The sequence below is a fragment of the Doryrhamphus excisus genome, linkage group LG13, assembly GCF_037039965.1.
Source record: "Doryrhamphus excisus strain RoL-2023G ecotype Guam linkage group LG13, RoL_Dexc_Guam_v1.1, whole genome shotgun sequence".
Taxonomy (NCBI): domain Eukaryota; kingdom Metazoa; phylum Chordata; class Actinopteri; order Syngnathiformes; family Syngnathidae; genus Doryrhamphus; species Doryrhamphus excisus.
Genome location: NC_136369.1, coordinates 13,693,048 through 13,715,113, shown reverse-complemented (window position 1 = coordinate 13,715,113; position 22,066 = coordinate 13,693,048). Strand labels below are relative to the sequence as shown.

Here is a 22,066-nt window from a genome sequence, read left to right as displayed (position 1 = left end):
ATAATGAAAGTTATGAATGGGAATAGTGGACATGTGGGACCTGTTTAATTGGGCCAGTTCATTTTACTATGACTGCGGGTGTAGTTTGCAGAGGTGTGCAAGGGCACTGCGGTATGTATACACAGAGCCGTTTCTATGTTGGGGCATTCATGTAGCTAGCTGCTAGTTCTAAGTATCTAGTCTATTTCAATCATGCATACATTGTTGCATTGAAATACATCACATATTCACAATTCATTGCTCAGGAAGAAGCAGAGATTATTAAATCCTACCCCCTCTCCATATCACATCAGTTATTAATACAGTTACAGATTTGTTCTCTCTCACAAAAAGGTGGGAACATTGGACCCCGAGGCGAGACCCCAAGACAAAGCTAAATAGGTTAACCAGAATAGTAGAAACAGCTCTCAGTATGATGCAGTGCATACTGAAAGAAACTACTACCATAGTGATGCACAGTAAGTGTTCAAAATGTTTAAACAAATGGCCAATTAGTCTTAATAAAATACAAAATAATAAATACAAATAATAAATATTAATAAAAATTAATTACTCTGAATGTACATTTATTGTGGCAAAGACATCCCATCACTGGTTTTCTATTTTAAGAGAAGCCATGCAGAGATGAAGACACTGCAGACACACACACACACATTCACATGCACACACTGCATTCTGAGACCCTTGAGAAGTCTCATAAGTTGACCTAGAGATGTGATACTGCAGCAACAGCTTGTTTGAGTATGTTGCTACAAATCCCACCACCAGTGCCACCATCTTTCCCCCAAGCAGAGTTTAGACGGGCTGACCTGTGTGTGTTGTCGTGGTAACACTACCTGGTTTCCACCGGCGTTGTGGCACTCATAAACACCCACCACGCCATCCGCAAAATGGCCCAAGGTGTCTAGGCAGTTTCCTCCTTGTTGTAATGCTCCAAAGGCAATGTCCTGGTGATCAGGAACCCTAATCACACACACACACAAAATTATAGTTCTGAAATTTTGTGCTGTGACAGCACTCATGCATGCATATGAAATGGAATCCAGTCATCATCTTACCGCAGCTCAGGGTAAACATTCTCCAGGTACCATTTGAAGGGCTTACAGGCTAAATTCTTCTTCATATCCAGGCGACTCTGAATGCTGAGACAGAGAATATAAGAGGCTTGTCAATCATGATAAAAGCTGTGTTTGTGGTTAAATTACAGGCCCATTCATGGCAAGGACTACAGAAGCCTGTGGCATGTCTGTCCCTTTCGGGGAGATGGCAAATAATGCTCCTACAATGTGACAAAAGACTTCATTTTCAGAATCTTCTATCAGCGTTCTCCAGTGCTTTTGCTCCACAAACAATAGCGTGTAAATGTAATTCCAAAACAATGTTTATAATTACCACAGACTCTTGAAGCTTGAAAATAAAGCCCGGAGCTCATGGGAGCTGAAAGTTTCATCATTTTGTTTTTCCTTCAGCGAAACTACCATGATGTTATGGTTAAAATGTGACTATGCTAATACTAATACTATGCTAGTGTTGCTCATGTTTGTCATCCTATCCCACTCCATAATGTTGGGTAATATGGACAAGCACAGCTAAAAAGCGAATAAAGCTCAATACAATACAACCTGATCTAATAAGGTATGAATGTGAGTGTGAATGGTTGTTTGTCTATATGTTCCCTGTGATTGGCTGGCGACCAGTCCAGTGTGTACCCCGCCTCTCACCCAAAAACAGCTGGGATAGGCTCCAGCATACCCACGACCCTAGTGAGGATAAGCGGTGTAGAAAATGGATGGATGTTTATAATCAACATTTAATCCTTCCAACACCCATTGTAAAAAATAAATATTCAATATTATCAACAGAACATGACATGCTAACAAAATTTAGGCTATCAAAGGCACACTTGATGTTGTAGATTATGGATCCCCAATTATAGCAGCAGCAGTGTTGACACTCTTGTGTTAGGGATCATGTGAGTGCTATGTAAATTCACACAGTCAAGCAACATTTCACCAGTGATATCTTCCGCATCAACAAGCAAGAAAGCGAAGATGATGGAGACTGTAAGTCATCGCCTAAAAATTGTTCAATTATCCATCCATCGTTTGCATGAGGCTTTCATAGACTTTGAAGCAAATTAGAACACTTCCCAGCAGCACAGATCAAATAATGTAGCAGCCTTGCAGTCAGCCAAATCAGGCATTTGGCCGCCAAACACATTTTGGGAAAAGACTGGTGGGCTAATTAGTAAGTCCATGCGCTGTGGTGCGTTTGAAGGCAAGCACTTACTTTCCGTAGGGCACATTTCTCGCCGAGGGGACCGCAGCGTAGTAGAAGTTTTTGTACTCGTCCATCCACACCTCAGCAGCTCTCCTTGTGTTCCTGAGATAGAAGGAAGGCAGGACGGAAGGAAGGAAGGAAGACAGCAAAGGGAATAGTTTAATCAGTGCGTCCACTCCCTGTGCTTAATATGTGCCAGGTTACCATCTGCTAGTATGTGTTCATAGGGAAAAAGGCTAAAGAGGTGAAGATAAACAAAGCATTAAATGTAAGTTTCCCTACATCAATACAGCCTTTAGAGGGCAGACTTACCCTGTCTGGACAATCACAAGGGATTGTTTATTTCTCCAGTTACTGCTTTCTGTAGGGGTTGCCAGGCAAAGCAAAGCGTTGACACTCTGCCCGAAGCTATTTTGCCACATTTACATTATTTACTAATGATGTCACAGACAGCTGTTAAACTGGATTCACACTAATTGCAGTTTGGTGGAAAATTTGGTTGTACAACTGTGAGCCATTTTAAGTGTTCAATATATTGCGGGTATATTATATAAAAATTCATTTCTGCATAGAGCCTAAGGTCGCCATAAATTGTAATTAAGACACTTATATTGACTTTGTAAAGGGCACCGCTAGAATGCAAGTAGAGGGTGAATCTGGTTTCAAATTCAGTCGAATCGAACAATCACTAGCAGCTGCATTACTTGCATACACAAGAAATTCAGAATTGTATCAAAAACCATAGAAACAGCAGTTCTACATTAATGCAAACTACAAACAAAGAATCTGACATATTATTAAATGAATACCTCCCTGACAGTGTCACCAAAATTATCTGTAAATGGAGAATTATTGATACAGCTGCTGTATTGAATGTCATTAGATTGTGCAGGTACACCTTCAAACACACAATAAAAGCTGAAATCACCACCATCATCTGGTGTTCCAAGACGCAATGACTGCAGAGGGGCAACGGCGGATGCATTTAAAAATTTAAACAAGAAGAGTTCATTTCAGGCTAAATTCTCGCATGACATGCTGTTTTAGAAGATGTTGGCTGAACACACTGTTTCTTAACCCAAGTGCAGGGGACCCGGCCCGGTCACAAGATGCCAGCACAACCCGACTACATAGGATCAACAGCATGACCGGATGTTTCTCCAGTGAAGGGGAAGACATCAAATTAAGGTTCAGATGCATGCCGCTGTAGTTCACAATGATTCTTCATTATAGAGGTGTATAAATGGTGTGTATCACTCTGCTAGTGCATATTTAATGACTATTACTGATGTTTTGGCATGTTGTGCAGCTAGTGCAGTGGTTCGCAATTATTTTCAGTCATGCCCCGAGACTGGTGGACAGGAATGTTGAAACCAGCAAAATGCAACAAAATAGACACCGGTGAAGCATACGAGGGTATTCAAGACTTAAATTGCATGCTGAGTACGACAAATTCATACATGTAAGAGTGAAAGTCGTCCCTGGTGACTAACAGTGGTTAACGTCTTCTTTTAGAGTGGTTAACTTCTTTTTACACTTGTGTGTGAACTGACAATATTGAAACATTTGAAATATGTGAGGCGAATCAGCACCATGACACACCTTTACGTGTTTGACATGACACTTTTAAGTTTACTATTGCCTTTTTTTACATTTGACAAGTTAAAAATGTCAAAATGTAACGCAATACATGGCATGCAACTGTTAACACATAGATTGAGGACTGAAGAAGCCATGTGTGGAGAAAAATGGGTGAAATGGACACTGTTCACGGACAAATTCAAGGAAATTACTCAAATTGCACCATGACAGGGAATGTGGGACAACCAAATTGTGTGATGTGTATGTCCAGTGCCCCCTTTTTGTTTTTGAGTGTGTTTGTATTGCTGTTGACGTTTTGTTAATAAAATATAAAAATAAATATATAATAAAAATGTCAAAATGTTACTTAAAACACTGTATAGTCAGATTAGAATATTTCTATTTTTATTATTTCCTACTGAACCAGTGAGGTTTTACTGTTCATTTATGTTTTGAACTGATTCTAAGAGGGGTCTAAGAGTACATACTGTTTAGTTCTCAGTGAAACAAATATATAAGAATGTGTTCACCACCTCATGTGTCAGATACTAACTTGCCAGTGAACTCAATTTAAATGCATCATTTGGCTATTTTCAAGTATGCACCGTATTGATGCCGCACTGCCTGAGCAATTCAATGAATTCCCTTAATGAGATGAGAAAAGCTTAATGAACATCTAATATACAGTAGGTGTGTGAATATGTTACTGCTGGATATTAAGTGTGTAATTGGATTTTGGGCTTTAGCAGCCAAACATTAACGAATAATGACATCATTCCAAAACGCTGCAATTTCACTGCCTAAACAGTCTTAATGAATGTCATTAAAGGGAGACTGTAATTGGTAGCTTGTGGTCTACTGTGAGTGTGTGTGCGTCACCTTGCAAAGACAGTGCCGCTGCCGCCAGGGAACGTATACGGGTGTTGCTTTCTGAACACGTGTCCAACTCGGCTGCACGGGATGATTTCCAGACTTCCGCCGCACTGCCACACACGAAATGAGATCTCTGAAACACAACACAAGCGGGTCCATAAACAAACATTGGATTATTGCAAGCGGCGGGATATCAGCACCTCATAAATGTTTTCAATGTGGTGACAGTGTCAAGTTCCCTCTGACATTTTCTCCAGCTGAATAAGTGATAAAACAAGTGTGTGAATTGTCTGAGTTCATTAAAAATCCCATAAAAGAGGAATGCCTACGTCTGACAGCTGTGAGCGTGACAAATTCAGTAATTCATTTGGAGTAAAGTGAGAGGGAGAAAATGGATTTATGGCATTCATTAGAACGACAAAGCATGCCTTTTAGGGGTTTTCGAGGACCCCTTAGCCTCACCTGAATATTTATTATTAATCTTAGCAAGACACATTGGACAACTGTAGGCTTCAGGTTTGGGGGAACAGTTGGAAAGGGGAATTTTCTGTTCCAAGTACACATAAAGTATAGAGTGTTATGACTATGTGTCCAAATACTTTTGTCCATATGTTGAATGCATTGCGAGTTGTAACAAGCTGACTTGATATTGCACTCACCCAAATTTTCTCCTCCCCAAACATCCATCATCATGTCGTACTTCCCAAGATGCTCAAAGTATTCCTTATCCATGACAAACAGACCTCCAGCTATCATGGGAGTCCTGCAAGGAGCGGCAGGAAAAATCAGGACAAAACTGATCTGATATCACAAGACATACAAGAGATACAAGAAAGCTGCGAGTAAGTGTACGAAAATAGTGAAAGTCCACAACAGACATACAAAACAACGTGATCCCTGCGGGGCTTACTAATAGCATGTTTAAACTGTCTAAATTCCAGCATCAAGGCTAGATTTTGGACTACACTCTCACAAAAAAAACTTACTTTATGGGGGCGATGGGGTTGCCTTGTCTTGCTCGTCTCTGGTCCAGAGTCATGTAATCCCATTTAAAGACCAGATTCCAGTCAAAACCTAAACATTGCAGACAAGGACAGAACGCATTTATATAGTTGCAGTGTTTGTATGTCCAGTAAACTGACAGATTTAGTTGAGTTGTCAGAAGAGTCTATGCATCTAAACCACAAAATGATGATGCAGCTGCAAAAACTGGAAGGTACACTTGACATTGAATGCATCACATGCAACGTACCTCCTTTGAGATCAGCTGAGGCTCCCACATACTGGAAGTTGTCCATGTTGATGACATCAATTATGGGAGATACCACTCTGGTCTTATCCTGGAAAAGAAGGCGATAATTCTGTGTTAATTTATTCTGTGTTTATATGAGAAAACTGTGAATAAAGCACTCAATTTCAACAATAAGAGAAACTGTTCAGAGGGAGTTTCTTCATTCAGGGTGGAGGCATTCTGATATAAACACATAAGGTTTCACTCTGTTGTTTGGAGTGTTTCATTATTTAGAATGCCAACTAAAGCCCAGAAAAGCCAACTGGCAGAACACTGCAATGACAAAGACCAGGGGTCTAATACAGATAAATATTTAACATTGTTGTCAAAACAACTTAAGGTGAAGATGAATTCCATAATGAAAATGTTTGTGATGCCCTTTGTGTGTATTATCATCTAGTGAATCTCACTGGTGAATTCATCCAAGTAGTTATTGTTGTGGAGCTTATTTAAAAGCATTTTCCGCATAAAACAACTTGTACGACACTGAAAACAAGCCCCCATTAGGATCCATTAAAGTAATACATATCACACTTTCTGAAAAACTTTCCTTCTACAGAAGACCGTCAAGACTAAAGCGCATGCTGAACATGACAAGCTTGTCAGTTCCGCGGTGGGTGCAAGCCTGACCTCTGACCTTTGTGTAAAGAAGGCCAGAAAATCAACCAGATATAAATAACCAAATTATGTGATGAAAAAAATGAGCTGCACTGTGATGCAGCTTGTTTTGAACTTGCCGAGAGGCAATGAAAACAAAAAATACTCACTCCCACGCACAAATTATTCCAGTGTGTTAGTGACATTTTGAGGGCGTTTTAGTGGCTTAGATTGTGTATTTTTCTGACAAGAAGTGAAGACAGCTGGATGAATGAAAGCCAAGTGATAGGATATTGCATCTATGTAACCAACCAGACTGTTTTGAAAAGGTGTAATTAACACCGCTTCCAAGAAGATAAAAGATGAGCAAACATGTCCTTTACACAGGAAATAATGTCCGACAAAATGCGTACACATTGTCAGCTCTGCAACGGCATGATCAAAAAAGTTTTGGAATTGTTATTGTGGTGTACAGCTATACTGCATGAGAGCTATTTGTAATGTTTGGTTACTTATAAGAGAGTGGTGAAATATTAATAGGCTATGGTTGATGCATGGTGGCAGACAACCACAATGTATCCCAATGGGCATACTCATTATATACTTGCTACTGTTTTTGTAGTGAGTTGTGCAGTGGTTCAACAGAACCAATTCGATCACAAAAAATCTTAATGATATTAAAATAAAAATGTAACATATGCTCCCCGAGTTCCCTCTGCTGGAAGAAATGGATGTTAAATCAAAAGCTCTCCAACAGCATCAATCAAAATTGAGCAGTAATAACTTTGTAAATGCATATTTTTTATACAGCTCTTGTATTGGCTATCAATATACGGTAAAGGTGTACCTAATATAGTGGAGTATAATACTGCAGTGTCCACAGCTAAGGCACAACAACAGGGTAAGCTAAAGATAGCACATGTGTTTACTTCTGTCATTTCTAACAGTGTATGGTCAAATGTTAAGACGATAGGAAGTCGGATAAAGTACACAGGGTGTGTGTGTGTGTGTGTGTGTGTGTGTGTATGCACCTCAGCTACTCTCTCCAGGAGTGGCTCGAGCCAGTGGTCATTACATTCACAGTGTGAGTCTAGGAAAGTGAGGACTGGTGCAGTGGCAGCATCAGCACCACGAACCCTTGAGCGCATCAGTCCTAATAGAAACATTTGGTTACAAACACCACATAAGACAGATGATATAAAAGCAAGAACAGCACCTAGAGGTTTCTCTCAAGAAAAAAAAAATCTTGCTCTTAATTACCTTCTCTGCGGTCGTTTCTCAACACGCGGACTTTCTCCATTTTGCCAAGTAGCGCTCCATCCTCAGCTGTAACAAACACATAAAACAGCTCATGGATCATTTGAAATCAGCATACTAGTGGCTCATGTAAGGATTTCTCTGAACTTTCACTGGCTATTCTGTTCATCATCTGAACTCCTGTATGTGACAAAAACAGCAACACTTTAACTATTACAACCTGTCTGTACAAAATAACACCTTAAACAGGCAAAAGACTAAGACTAAGTCTAAGTGATCATGTTAACTATAACAAAGCATGCTGGGAAATGCATGCCATCCCGCAGCTGCTAACTCTTCGGGGATATGGTACAACTCCTTTTCAACTCCTAGACAACTGCACAAAAGGGGGCCCTACAGCGCTTCCTGTGCTAATATTTTTCTAACATGGTGGCGCTGTTATGAAACTCCAAATTTACCCCCAGACTGATTTGTCGTTTCACAACTCACCAGCACAGCTCACAAGGGGGTGCCACAAATGTCATTAACAGTCAACATTAACATGGATGCACACAAAATTGCAAAGCCAGTTTACGACCCAAAATCTACTAATAGTTGAGGCAATTACTTGGTAATAAAATATTAATTCCGCACAATCATTTAAATGGTAAATAATTGATTATTAGGTATATCCACAGGTGCGTACATTGTGTTTGTAAACAATACTTACGATTATCACTGTAGTCATCAACCAAGATGATCTCCTTGACCAAATGAGCTGGACTTTTCTTCAAGACGCTACAGCAAGAACATGAAAAAAATAATAATCGAACATTTAGATTCAGATACTCTATTTACATTTGTTTAAGAGGACGCCAACGGAATGTGTTATGTTACCTGACAACGGTGCGCAGCAGGGCAGAGCGGGCTTCATTGTGGAAGGTGATGACTACACTCGAAGCTGGTAGATCTGACTTCCATTGCTTGTGTCTGCAACTATATGCATACACATACACACACACACACACACACACACACACACACACAGAATGAGACAACAAGCAAGCAGATGCGTTCCCTCATGCATTTGCACGCAAGTAACGACGTGAAGTAGGAATGCTCTAGTGAACACAATAAATAGGGTTCAGTGCACACTAACACTTAGGTGCATACACCCGCACGTGTGACTGGAGATAGGATTGGCATTAGGTTTCACCAGAGACCCATCCAGCTCTGATTTAGAGTGGAGAACAGAGAGCTGAGGAAGAAGCAACAAGACCGAAGAAGAAAGAGAATCATGACATCATTAGCAACCACCTCTCAACACGTCTGACCTGACCACTGCAAACATCCAATTAAAAAGACAGGAGATGGCATTTGATGCGAGTGTGCACAATTGAAAGTGAAGGTGCGGTAAATGGATTTGTGTGTGTATGTGTGTGTATTTGTGATAGAGAGAGAAAGAGAGAGAGAGAGAACAATGTGCCTGTTCTAGCATTATTATTGACTTTAAAATAGTCAATATGTCACTTAATCAAGCTTCAATTAGTGTCTCTAAATTCACCAGTGCCAGAAAAAGACTATTTACGTTTGAGTCACACTATTGACCTGCATACACGATGGCCACATCTTTCAAAATCTGTTGTTTAAAAATATTTCTATAGACAAACCTCAATAAAAAACATCAGTTTCGCTATTTCCTTGATTACCATTATCTTAAAATATGCATTATAACTCCTCCTCATGACCAGTTCAGGGTGTACCACGCCTCTCGCCTGAAGACAGCTGGGATAGGCTCCAGCACGCCTGTGACCCTCATGAGGATAAGCGGTAGAAAATGCATGAATGAATGAACTCCTCCTCATTGTTCAAGATATCTTTTCCCAGAGGGACTTATGACTGTGCGTTTGTGAGTGAAAGGAAGAAAAGCTCTGACTGGCTTTGAGGCTATAGAAGATGACCTGCCTTTTCTTCTTGGAAGAAATATATGGTCTTATATTAGGGTTAATCAAACAAACATATAGCTTCTTATGATCGTGTATACAAAAAAGCAACGTTCACAGAGGCTGTACTTTTGGCAAGTGGTCAAATCACTAGTAAAATCAATAGGAGACACATCCGTGCTCTTTTAGTAGGCTAATGGCTTCAGCTGGCCACGTAAGGTAAGTGCATCAGTGAAGCCAGACCGCTGTCACTCGAAAAACACTCTGTGTGTTTATGTGTGTGTACGGCTGGCCTGAAAGTGCGAGAATAAAACCAGTGATGAATAGACACAGAGGAGTGTTGGCAGCAAACACAGAGAGCACATAGTGTTTGTTTAATGGGCTTTAAAAGCAAGATCAGCATCACTAGGAAAATGTTAACAAATGAAGTACAATGTGGTGGAGAGATGTGATAAAGCAGATGCTAATCCTCCTGCTGAAATGGAACGACTTCAGGGAGCGGGAATATTGTAAATCATTTTGCATCCCAGGTGATAACACTACGATTGAGGGGGAAAGAATAAGGTATTTAACTTTATGGAACGTAACTTAACACCATGAGCACTATTTGTACAGCTTTTAGATATTGGAATAGAAAAATTGTGCAGGAAAGTACATGGAAGATGGTTGGGTTGTTTCTGCATATTTAAACCAATTTCCTTTCATCTGAGGGCGACAGGTTGGGTCATCTTAGTGAACCAAAGATCAGTTACAGTTGTTTAGAAATGCAATTTTTTAGACCTTGTATAAATATAATATTTTTAATTTCCCTTCTTACAGCCTCACTGATTTGGTTTGACTTTCCCATTTTTCTGACAGTCTGACTTGAGTATTAGGCCTTCAAATGAGTGCTGTCTAACAAATCCTGTTCATAGTGCCAAAATGAAACTATGAGCCACAGTCAATCATGATGACAGAGTTAATAGGACATGGGCTTGTCAAGGGAAAATACATTAAGGAACCTCCAGCACCAATTAGTAACCTTTTAAAACCACATTACCCCAATACTGAGGGCTGCTGGGTTTTGGCTATGTGTTTATTATGTGTTATTCTACTTAGGTATGTCCACATAAGTAGAATAACAACTAATAACTAATTCTCAGACAACAAAAGACAAATTAAATCACTTAAATCGGGCCAATGTGATCAGTAGCAGTAAAAAGTGTTGTGATTTGGTGAGATATAAAATTAAAACTGAATTAAATGAAGTCCACCTGGTATTGTGCTGTGATCTATCTACAGGCCTTCACCAACCGCTTGTGAGTTTTAGTAGGTGCGGTCAGTGTACATTGTTTGTCACACGATTGTCACACTATTGACCTGCATACACGATGGCCACATTTTTCAAAATCTGTTGTTTAAAAATATTTCTATAGACAAACCTCAATAAAAAAACATCAGTTTCGCTATTTCCTTGATTACCATTATCTTAAAATATGCATTATAACTCCTCCTCATGACCAGTTCAGGGTGTACCACGCCTCTCGCCCGAAGACAGCTGGGATAGGCTCCAGCACGCCTGTGACCCTCATGAGGATAAGCGGTAGAAAATGCATGAATGAATGAACTCCTCCTCATTGTTCAAGATATCTTTTCCCAGAGGGACTTATGACTGTGCGTTTGTGAGTGAAAGGAAGAAAAGCTCTATCCCAGCTGTCTTCGGGCGAGAGGCGGGGTACACCACGGACTGGTCGCCAGTCAATCACAGGGCACATATAGACAAACAACCATTCACACTCACATTCATACCTATGGACAATTTGGAGTCACCAATTAACCTAGCATGTTTTTGGAATGTGGGAGGAAACTGGAGAACATGCGAACTCCACACAGAGATGGCCGAGGGTGAAGGGTGGAATTGAACCCTGGTCTCCTGGCTGTGAGGTCTGCGTGCTAACCACTCGACCGCCGTGCCGCCTCAACTTGAATAAATATAATATTTTTAATTTCCCTTCTTACAGCTTCACTGATTTGGTTTGACTTTCCCATTTTTCTGAATATTAGGCCTTCAAATGAGTGCTGTCTAACAAATCCTGTTCATACTGCCAAAATGAAACTATGAGCCACAGTCAATCATGATGACAGAGTTAATAGGACATGGGCTTGTCAAGGGAAAATACATTAAGGAACCTCCAGCACCAATTAGTAACCTTTTAAAACCACATTACCCCAATACTGAGGGCTGCTGGGTTTTGGTTATGTGTTTATTATGTGTTATTCTACTTAGGTATGTCCACATAAGTAGAATAACAACTAATAACTAATTCTCAGACAACAAAAGACAAATTAAATCACTTAAATGGGGCCAATGTGATCAGTACCAGTAAAAAATTGTTGTGATTTGGTGAGATATAAAATTAAAACTGAATTAAATGAAGTCCACCTGGTATTGTGCTGTGATCTATCTACAGGCCTTCACCAACCGCTTGTGAGTTTTAGTAGGTGCGGTCAGTGTACATTGTTTGGCCTCTGCTGCTACTGCCTGATGTCGTTTGGCTCACACCACCACAATGGAGGGCGTTTCCACACGATCTTATCATTCTTGAAAAAATTAGTCAAACAGACATGCACAAAAGGTTTGTGTGCATCAAACTGTTCAAAGGCAAAGCGTTCTATACATTTGTAAACATACGTACTGGTCGTGTCTGGTATCCGGCACAGCTCTGTCCATACGGAGCTTATCACTCTCCACCTGGTTGAACTTATTTCTGGCATACGGGTCCTGACCCGGCCGAACCACCGTAGCTCCGACATACAGATCCTGGTCAAAGTCCTGCCAGCGGACCTTACCTGGACACAAACAGAGGCACACATTAATGACAAAAGCAAACTGCTGCACTGCTGATCGCCACAAGGACATAAGCTACTGAGCTAACTGGTTACCCTCAAATTTATTTGTTCTAAACTTAAAAGTGTTTCAAACAGAGTGGAGAAGGACAAAGCAAGAAGCCAAAAACGTACCACTTCCGCATGGAATGGATGTTGTACATGCCGTTTGACTGATTTTTCAAGGCACACAGAATATTTTGTTCTTGGGCTATATAGTCATGGTGTATACCAAAAGAAAGATTAGACTCATCTTTCATTCAAAAAAGTATGTTTCTACCGTATGTTTCAAGCATAACTTTCACTTTGACAGAAACGTAGCCATATAGTATATATTTACCTGAAAATAGAGCTGTGAGTAAGAATCATTGCTTTTAATGGAGGTTGAGAGTGTTCATTTATTAGTTCATCTCACTTGTTTCACTTGATTAAAAATACAATAAACAGAGACAATTATTTAAAAAAGAACAGCAGAAATCAAGGTAACGCAACAAAAACTTAAACCAATGATACCACTAGTCATGTACTAATAATAAATTAATAAATAAATGAGAAGAATCCCATTTCCGCAATGGAGTTCTTGGAGTGCATGTGTGTGCGGCTGAATGGCAGCCCTATGCCAGACCATTTTATATAATAACCATATTTTTCCGGCTATACTTGAAACTTCGTTTGCTACAACCCTGCATGATTCACACAGGCCCGATTTTTGTTAATTAAGTATTTAAAAGACTGACACAGAAGGTCTACGTTTTTAAATTCAAGTTCATTTTTAGTCCCACTCTCTAGTAAAACACGTGTCTAATAAATTCAACATTTTCAAAAAGCATAAAAGCCTACAGAGTTCTGAACCAGCACAAATGTGTCTGGACTAGAACGGGGATTATACATCAGTTGGAATAGAAAATGCAAGGGGTTGATGCAAGAACACTTCACAGATTTCAGGGAAGAAAGCTGGCTGAGCTGCCGTAACGTATTTGCTACTCGCAAGCAGAGCAAAAAAAAATGTTTGGATACAACGAAGCAACGCTTTGGTAGAAAACACCCCAAAAGTCCTAGTTTGAAGTAATTCACTGAAAGATTGGATGGTAAAGTGAGAGTTGAGAAACCTGCAAACACTCAAGAGGCCGCTGCTCCGGTTACCAAGATCCCTAAACAGAGCAAAGTGTTTGATTTCCCAGTTAATCACAACCACTGAGAAGCACTCTAATAAAAAGACAGCTTAATTAGGTGCATGCAGCTGCAATGCTAATGACTTGTGTTCGGCATATGGCGGTGTGAGATTACACTATCTGTCCATGAAGGTGAGCAATGCAGGCGGAGACAGACAGAGAGAAGGGGAGGCTGACGAGGACGAGATGCGACAGCCGGAGTGTGTGCATGTGTCGGCCCTGACAGCGTGCGAACGTGTCTCACATTCTAATTAGATGGAGCTCACAATGATCCGCTCGCGAAGAGAAAGCGGCTCCATGGAGACAAGGCGACGCATGTCAGAGTGTGTGATGTCCTTGTTGATAGCCGGGCTCCATGGCAGTGAGTGATTAATGTGGGAAAATTAATTTTATTACTCCTTACAGATGTTTTTAGCTTTGTCCACCTTTGACTCCACCAGGATTGATGCCACAGGCCATCATAAAAAAACAACATGCCAGCCGTTAATGGCCCCCAGGCTGTACTTTGGACATTAGTGGGCTACAGTTGGCTAACCGGCAACTTGTTGCTTCAAACTAAATTGATGGAGACGGACAGAACTCAACCCCCCCACCCATCTGAATTTTTCACCGTGATGGTTTTGGCACTGTTGAGTGAATGAAATACAGTTGATGCTGAGTCATCAATGGATCTCCCCTCCACCCATGGTAACACAGGATGCAATGATACACTATTTACATAGCTGACAAAGCTATTACCATTATGTCTACAGACCCACAGCCACAACCAACATTTTCCACTTCAGGCCATTCTGTAGCCACCCAAACTGAACCATTGCATTTTCTCCCCCAGGCTGACACACTCTTATTAACTGCCCGTGTCCTCACTCGCATCTCTCATTCAACATTCTCATTCGACCACCATTTTCTCCCCTCTCTCCCAAATTGGCCTCTTGTTCACTGAGCTCTTCTGACTGGCTGTTTGTGTTGGCAGCAATACGTTCTGGAAATCCCTCGATGCTACGGTGTTTTCATACCGATGTTGCCTGGCAGACAGGAGTCCCCTGTGTAATGTCTAACCATTACATCAGCAATGGAATCCCACCAACCCACTTGAACAGACCCCTTAAAGAACACAACCTCTTTAGGTACATTGTGTTTTTTTTTTAAATTACTCTTTCATTTTATTCTTTATTACTCTATATTATATGTCTTTCATGTGTTCTGTATACCGTGTGAGCAACCGTGAGATCTGACTTACACCAAAACTTGACCTATGTATCACAGTAAGGAAACTTATATGTAACCGAAGGACCAACGTACAGTAAATTAGAGCAATTTGTACAACAGTACATCTTCTCAAGGGACAGCACTGTAGAAATGAAATGTAGATATGTGCCACCCTTTTGTTGTTTTCATACTTTGCTCTCCATCCTTTTTTGACTTTCAACATTTTCTGTTCATCTGTTCATTGAGTATAACATCTAACTGAGGTTAAAATGCCCCCCTTTTAGCAGTCATATTGGAATCCATTTCCAGTCCTGGATCAATCAGATAAAAAGCATGCACTCTGGTTTTTGCAGGTCACGGGAATTTCAGGGGTGGGAGGGGTGGATCGGTGGCTCGGACGAGAGCTGAATGAAAAGTCGCTCCGATATGACTTTCTAATCTGCTCTGCTCTTGGATGTGGGCGTTGCTTCTGGAAACTAGTGGGTGGGGACGCATAGCTGGGTTTGTGGACATTAAAATGGAATTTCAACAATCAGACTGATGAGTGTATTGGACTGTCATCTTCCTTTGGTAAAACTACGAATCTCAAGAACAGACTTTGGGTAGATACTCCCTGTAGTTTGGTTTGACTGCAACATGTGAATTTCTATCTCACGTTCTCCATGACGACAGACGGTAAACATGGTTGATATTGTCTTTATACAGCAACCTTTATACCGTCTTTTTCACGGTTCACTCCTGCCATGCAGCCTCTCCTCCTCTGTATCTCCCTGGGGATCTCTGATTGTTCAGCATAGCAAAGGGGTGCTCAAAGCTAACAGCTATTCCCGAGTGTAAACAATGGAGCAAGCGGTAAGCTACAAATGTAACAAGATGAACATCCATAGCCGCACACTTGCTTAAGGGGTTGTTAATGGCACAAAAACAGTAAGAATGTAATAAATAAAGTACTATTACACACTAAAAATGCCACAGAATATACGGAGCTCCCTTAACTAGCTTGCAGTCGGGCGGCGCCATCTTGAAACATGAGACCTCTGCATCATATCCAGTCTTTCTTTTCGTACATCGTGCTTAAATCGCCCAGCCCTACACTATAGCCTGATTATGAGCACCAAAAGTGGGAAAACTAACTTTTTCAATTCGCTTCACAAACACAAGATCAAGACAAAATCCTCAACAAATGTCTGCTTGTCGTGAAGAAAGATCACTATTAATGTCTATCAACGTCATGTGATCAACTGTACTACTACATGGGGGAGATCACAGCTGCTCCTGAGCATACATTTTTTTTTAATTATACTTTTGTTTTTGTGGTAAATAGTGTATTTTGACACAAAAACAGCCAAATTTGTGCTAATAAAGAACTGAAAATGACTTGTATTTAACAGAAGAAGTCCTGATCACGCTTTAATAAAATAATCTGCTTCAATGGCACATTCTAAAAGGAGCTGAGGCTCGCGCTAGCTTTGAACACTAGGAAGACCGTGGATATTGATGGACTTACTGGCTCATAGTAGCTAATAAAAAAAGGTTAAAGATGACTCCAGAAAGTGAAGTGCAGCTCATGTCAGTGGTATCGACATGGTTGAGTATAATTTAAAACAGGTCAGGCCAATTGAATGTAAGGTAATAAATTAGGCTGCTTCAAGCCAGATTGTTCACTTCTCTGATGTGTGCCGTGGTTGTCTTTGTCTTTGCATTAGCAGTTGTAACTCTCTCCACATCCAGCAACATACATTGGCATAAAAGGGAAATTTGGGCATTATGGGTGAATTTTTCTTACCAGGTGGAAGTGTCTCCAGAGATTTGTCGTCAGAGTTGTGAGCTTTGTTTCGTATGGACGAGTCACTGGAGTCCCACTCATCCTGTAAGAACAAAACACATTCAGCAATTAATGAATAAAAACACCAATATAACAATACATGCATATTTTAAGACAAAACATCATTGTCCATCTACAAAGGAAAAGAAATTGCTTCGACTGTCCATATGAGCCACCTCAGCATATCATCCAAAACAAAGGCTATTACAAGTCTAAAGAAAACTGCACTCAGCCATTTGTTTTCTCTCAGCTACTTGGCTTTTGTGCACAGTTATCTACTGTACAATCACTGCCCATCCTTTCTCTTTAAGCCAGCCTGTCCAGATCCCCAACCGCTATGATGATGAGCTGCTGATAATATAAAAATATTTTCTGAAGACTAAAGAATGGATGCATTTACTTGTGAGATAAAGATGACTGGAGATAAGTATCTGAAGTTGACTAATGTGGAGATACATACTGTTGAGTGTCGAGTAGAAATGGGCAATATTTTAAAATCCATATTGTGAAATACACTGCAGTGTTTGGCTTTGAGAATATATTGTCATAAATAAGCATCATATGTACTTGTATTCATCAAAGAGTATGACAATTCTTGAAGCTAATTCTAAGAAGCTAAAAATACATGCTTCTCAAAGCGCTGATACAAATACGATGCAAAATTGTTTGATATCTATGTGACATACCTATGACATGTATTATATGATGCTAAGTGGTTGTACAGAGTACATAATTAGAACATTTAGTGGACAATGACAAGATGATTGTAATGAGAGAAGATCAGATAGACCACTGGTATGTAACAACTATCTTTAAGATACAACTGTGGTTAGTCGAGTAGTAATTTGAGGCTATTCCTGTTTGAAAGCTACTGTAAATAGTGTGAAATAAATGACTTGTATATTAAACAAGCAACAGCAATATTATTATTGTAGCAGCTAACATGAAAAATATTTTTATCTTGCGAACTAACACGACGCATTGCTAATCGCTAGTCTCAGCATCATTTGCAGACGGAAGAGTGGGTACCTAGCTATCCATTTTGCTAACAAGACTCAAGATACTTGTTTGCCGTCAGCATTTTTTTTAACCTGAGGACTGCAGCACACTTCTTGTGCTGGAAGACACAGCCATCCCAAGGAGAGCGGACATTGTAAGTGTTGTCGCTGCTGTTGTTGCCAGAACTAGCATAAATATGTATATCAATGCGCCTCCAAAAGATGTTTTGGTAACATTTTAAATCATCAAAATACAGCAAGATACTGCAACTACTACATATTAACTAGTTTTCTTTTGTAGAGCACAGAAAAGGGAAATAAATACGTGTTCGTGTTTCACATAAGAATTGTGAATGACGGGCAAAATCCTCCCAAAAGTCCAGTTCCTGTTTAAATCCAGAGGAACTTCTTAACATGCAACCTCTTGTGATAAAAATCAACCATTTTCTATGCCGCTAATCGTCACTACGTTTGCTGGTATGCTGGAGCCTGTGATAACAATAACATTTCAAAACAGGTTACAAAGGTTGCTGATGTATGCGGTATGTATTGAGTCATAATTTATTTCGGGCGTGCTCTCAAAACAGTGTGACTGCGACTGTGTTCACTTCCGGCCATAGATCGCCATATTGCGGTTTGAATTTCAGGGCTTCACTGACAATATAATAGAGCATTTATCTATATATATGAATAAATTCACACTGTTCATGGTTGACTATGGCCTATTATAAATGAGCGTGTTGAGTGGATGCACTGACCGTGTTAGAAAGCCCCCAATTTTGCACGTATTTTGCATAACGCGGCTCCAGCTAGACTTCTGTTAACTGTTCTCTCATTCTGTTAACATTTACTAAGCACTTACTCTTCTGTTGTTTCTCTACTTTACATTCAAGATAGCTTAGCATAGCAGGTAGCGTGGCTTCTGACTCCTCCTGCTCTCGCTGCTTAACGACAACACTACTGTGTTGCCTGTGCTATTTTCCTAACAACATGGCCTTGAAAATATCTGACCCTGAGCATGCGCACTCTGTTAGGAGAGTCCTTGGAGGCGTCCTTAAAAATGCAATATGGTTGATTTAGATATGCATTCATTCATTTTCTATTTACTTCATTATTTCAAAATCATGGTACAAATGGTAATCATGCACTATACATTCCTGTCATCAATCATAGCTACAGCTTGCTACCTAGAGAAGTAAATGAGGTACAAAATTTAACTCCAATTCATGCTTGAATCAAAGACTTGTTTTTGCAAAATTTTGCAACATTGCTACATGGCTGCAATTTGGTACAGACCTTCAGGGGGCTGACAAGCACGTCTGTAGGATCTGAGCAAGACAGGTTGAAAAAAAAAAACATGTCCGACATCAAACAAAATATCTTGCAGGGGCACAGGCGGCAATTAATTGCCCACAAGTCATTGGCAATTTGTCTAAAATGCATCTGTATATGCTAGTATGGCTTTTAAAACATTTTGAGCACAACCAATAACGGGCGGCACATTTAGTCACATGAGGACAGAAATATGCCAGCATCTTTATTACCAAAGTGATAAAATGTGAGCAGCACTGACGTTTCCAAGGGTCACTGTCATCTAACATAACCTCAACTGGCACTGCTGCTGTCACTCGATGAAAGTGAATGCTGTCCAACTTTCAGATGATTGATCCATGGCCTACCATCCAATGTCACATCTCGACTTCACTCAGATTTACATGGGCTGACATCTTTCATTGTGGCTCTATGACGCCACCATAAATTATTTCACAACCTCTTAAGATGAGAGAAATCAGCTACTGAATGCAGCCAAGTGGCTTTCCCTCTCATATAGACTTGATTCAATCTGTCATTACATCCCATGTTGGTCTTTCTGAGCATCATCCAGAAAAGTGTCGGAGGCCTCCCAAGTCCTCAGCACGCACACACTAAACCAGCGGCATCTTCAACAATTTATGTGAATACGCCTTCTCCTTGGGTTTACTGGTGTGTAGCTTCCAGTAGCTTTTTAATGGCTAATGCATGGGGTTCAGTAATAAAGCCAAGTGGGCAGTCAGTGGAACAAACATGATGTCACACAGAAACAGTAACTACTAGACATTTTAAGGGTGTTAAGGCCAACTTGGAAAGTCCATCAATCATGCAAGTACATCCAGGGCTCTACATTAAAAACCAAAATGACTTGCCCATGGGGAATCCTTAAGGTGAGAACTACTTGCCCGAACTTGCCCCATGTAAAATTAAAAGACTGCCATAATGATATCATGTAATTTTTTGTGGCATCACATGAGAATCTCAAATAAATAAAATAATAAAATAAATAATACTGTAGCGTTGCGCGTGTGTTGTATTCCGGGCTGCAGTTTCATGCATGGACGCTGGGGGACAGTCATGTTCAGCTCGCAGTCTTGGAGCGGGCGTTTTGGGACCAAAGAAGAGGAACGAGAGGGAAAAAAGGAGAAGTTCGGTTGCCGTGCGCCCAGCTAGTTAGTTAAGTCTGCGACAGGCCAGTAAGTTGTTTTTCATGCTGCCTTGGAAATAAAAACCATGCAACGATAGAGATTAATCACTTTTTGCTGTTTCCTTCAGAATTAGACGATGTTGGCAGCGACGCCATGATGGATGTTTTCGTAGTCAAACGATCGCTGATTGGTTGATCGCGAACAACGGGTGTGGGTAAAACGCGGACTGTGGATTACGGACCGCGGTCTAAATAAACGATTCTGATTGGTCCATTGCAAGGATTGCTTTGCAAATTACCACCAGAATTACGCAGTCCGTGTTTTACCAACACCCAACAAGAACCGCTTTAAAAAAAACTCAGTATGGCATGCCAAAGTGCACTTGCCCGACGGGAATATCACTGATTAGATTTACTTGCCCGAATTTTGTTTTAACTTGCCCCGGGCCATCGGTACATCGTTATTGTCGAGCCCTGACATCATTAACACCAAGGCATGTTTATTGATAATATCTTTAGGTTAAGTTTGTACATCAACATAACAAAAATCCTGTTTATGTGTGACCTGCGAGAAATAACAATGGAAGTTAAAAAAAACTTACAAAGATATCCATTTGTTATATGTATATTTTGTATTGTCAAAGATCCAAAATATATTGTGGTGCAACCTACGAATGAAAGACGACCACCTGTGAGGTTGCTTTGTCATGCATCACGTCACGATATTTCACACAAGACCTCAGTTCAGTGAGGTCACAACGGCCCGGGTCATTTTGTTAGTCCTCCCTTGCTGCAGCTTCTGCTCATCACCGTGGTCAGAGTGCTCTGTCACTGTTTACTCGTGCTACAGTGATTAAAAGTACCGCACCGATTCCATTGGTGTTTGTGCTAGCAACCATCCACACAGCGGTGAGCCAAACTTTTGTTTTTATACAATTACATTGTCCGACTGTGCAGCCTTGTGAATAATTTATTTTCGTAACACAAATGTTTCCAACCAAACCGTGAATTTTGTTTACCAGTACCTATGTATGTATTATGTACCAGGTGTCGATTAAAACCTCAAAAATGCATAAATACACAACCGGTGTGAGTCAGATTCCCACCACAAATCTTTGTGATTCATGGCAAAAAAAACCTGATGAGAAACAGCTCAACCCTTTATAAAGACACATGTACATAATTTGCTGTCTCAGAGCTGCTTACAGAGCAAATGTTGAGAGATATGTTTGTTATACATACTTACATAAGTGTGGATGCATTAAAAAAAATCTTTCCTTCAACCATGGACCCCAGTGTGAACACATGAGCATGTTGGAGTTTAAAACTCATTAAAAAAAAATCATAGTCATTAATTCATCTCAATTCATAAAAAAGTCTACTTTACATTGTTTAGTATCTTCAAATCAAGCGAATGATGCCATTTCTATTGTCTTTCACAGTGCGGATTTGCAGAATAGAAGTTCTATCCTCTAAGGAGAGATGAGCAATTTAGGCCTTCCTGCAACACGGGGGGACAGTAAATCTAACTTGACAGTTCCAGAGCAACAACATCCCAATATGATGAGAACCTGCAGCATGTCAACGCACCTCGACCAACGGTACATACAACCTAACAATATCACAAAACCATTTTAATTATTTATTTGGATTTCACAAGAGTGGAATGAATGAAAGACTGCATAAGTTTCTCTTATGCATTTTACATTGCAGTAGTAGGTAGGTATATACTTTATTC

General features: G+C 40.3%; 1 protein-coding gene across 2 annotated transcripts in view; it reads right to left on the bottom strand.

The window, feature by feature from the left end:
• galnt2 (UDP-N-acetyl-alpha-D-galactosamine:polypeptide N-acetylgalactosaminyltransferase 2) overlaps positions 1-22,066 on the bottom strand; it is a 47,634-nt gene that overhangs the window by 5,012 nt on the left and 20,556 nt on the right. Inside the window, exons 2-14 of one of the 2 annotated variants that reach the window (XM_058088863.2) lie at positions 16,834-16,915; positions 12,477-12,630; positions 8,756-8,854; positions 8,589-8,656; positions 7,883-7,948; positions 7,654-7,775; positions 5,987-6,074; positions 5,721-5,808; positions 5,394-5,497; positions 4,741-4,867; positions 2,290-2,382; positions 1,059-1,142; positions 810-963 (exon numbers count right to left, since the gene is read on the bottom strand). In XM_058088863.2, the coding sequence (XP_057944846.2) occupies positions 810-963; positions 1,059-1,142; positions 2,290-2,382; positions 4,741-4,867; positions 5,394-5,497; positions 5,721-5,808; positions 5,987-6,074; positions 7,654-7,775; positions 7,883-7,948; positions 8,589-8,656; positions 8,756-8,854; positions 12,477-12,630; positions 16,834-16,915 (1,329 nt within the window). The remainder of the gene's footprint in view (positions 1-809; positions 964-1,058; positions 1,143-2,289; positions 2,383-4,740; positions 4,868-5,393; positions 5,498-5,720; positions 5,809-5,986; positions 6,075-7,653; positions 7,776-7,882; positions 7,949-8,588; positions 8,657-8,755; positions 8,855-12,476; positions 12,631-16,833; positions 16,916-22,066) is intronic. The other variant, XM_058088862.2, reaches the window with a different exon arrangement.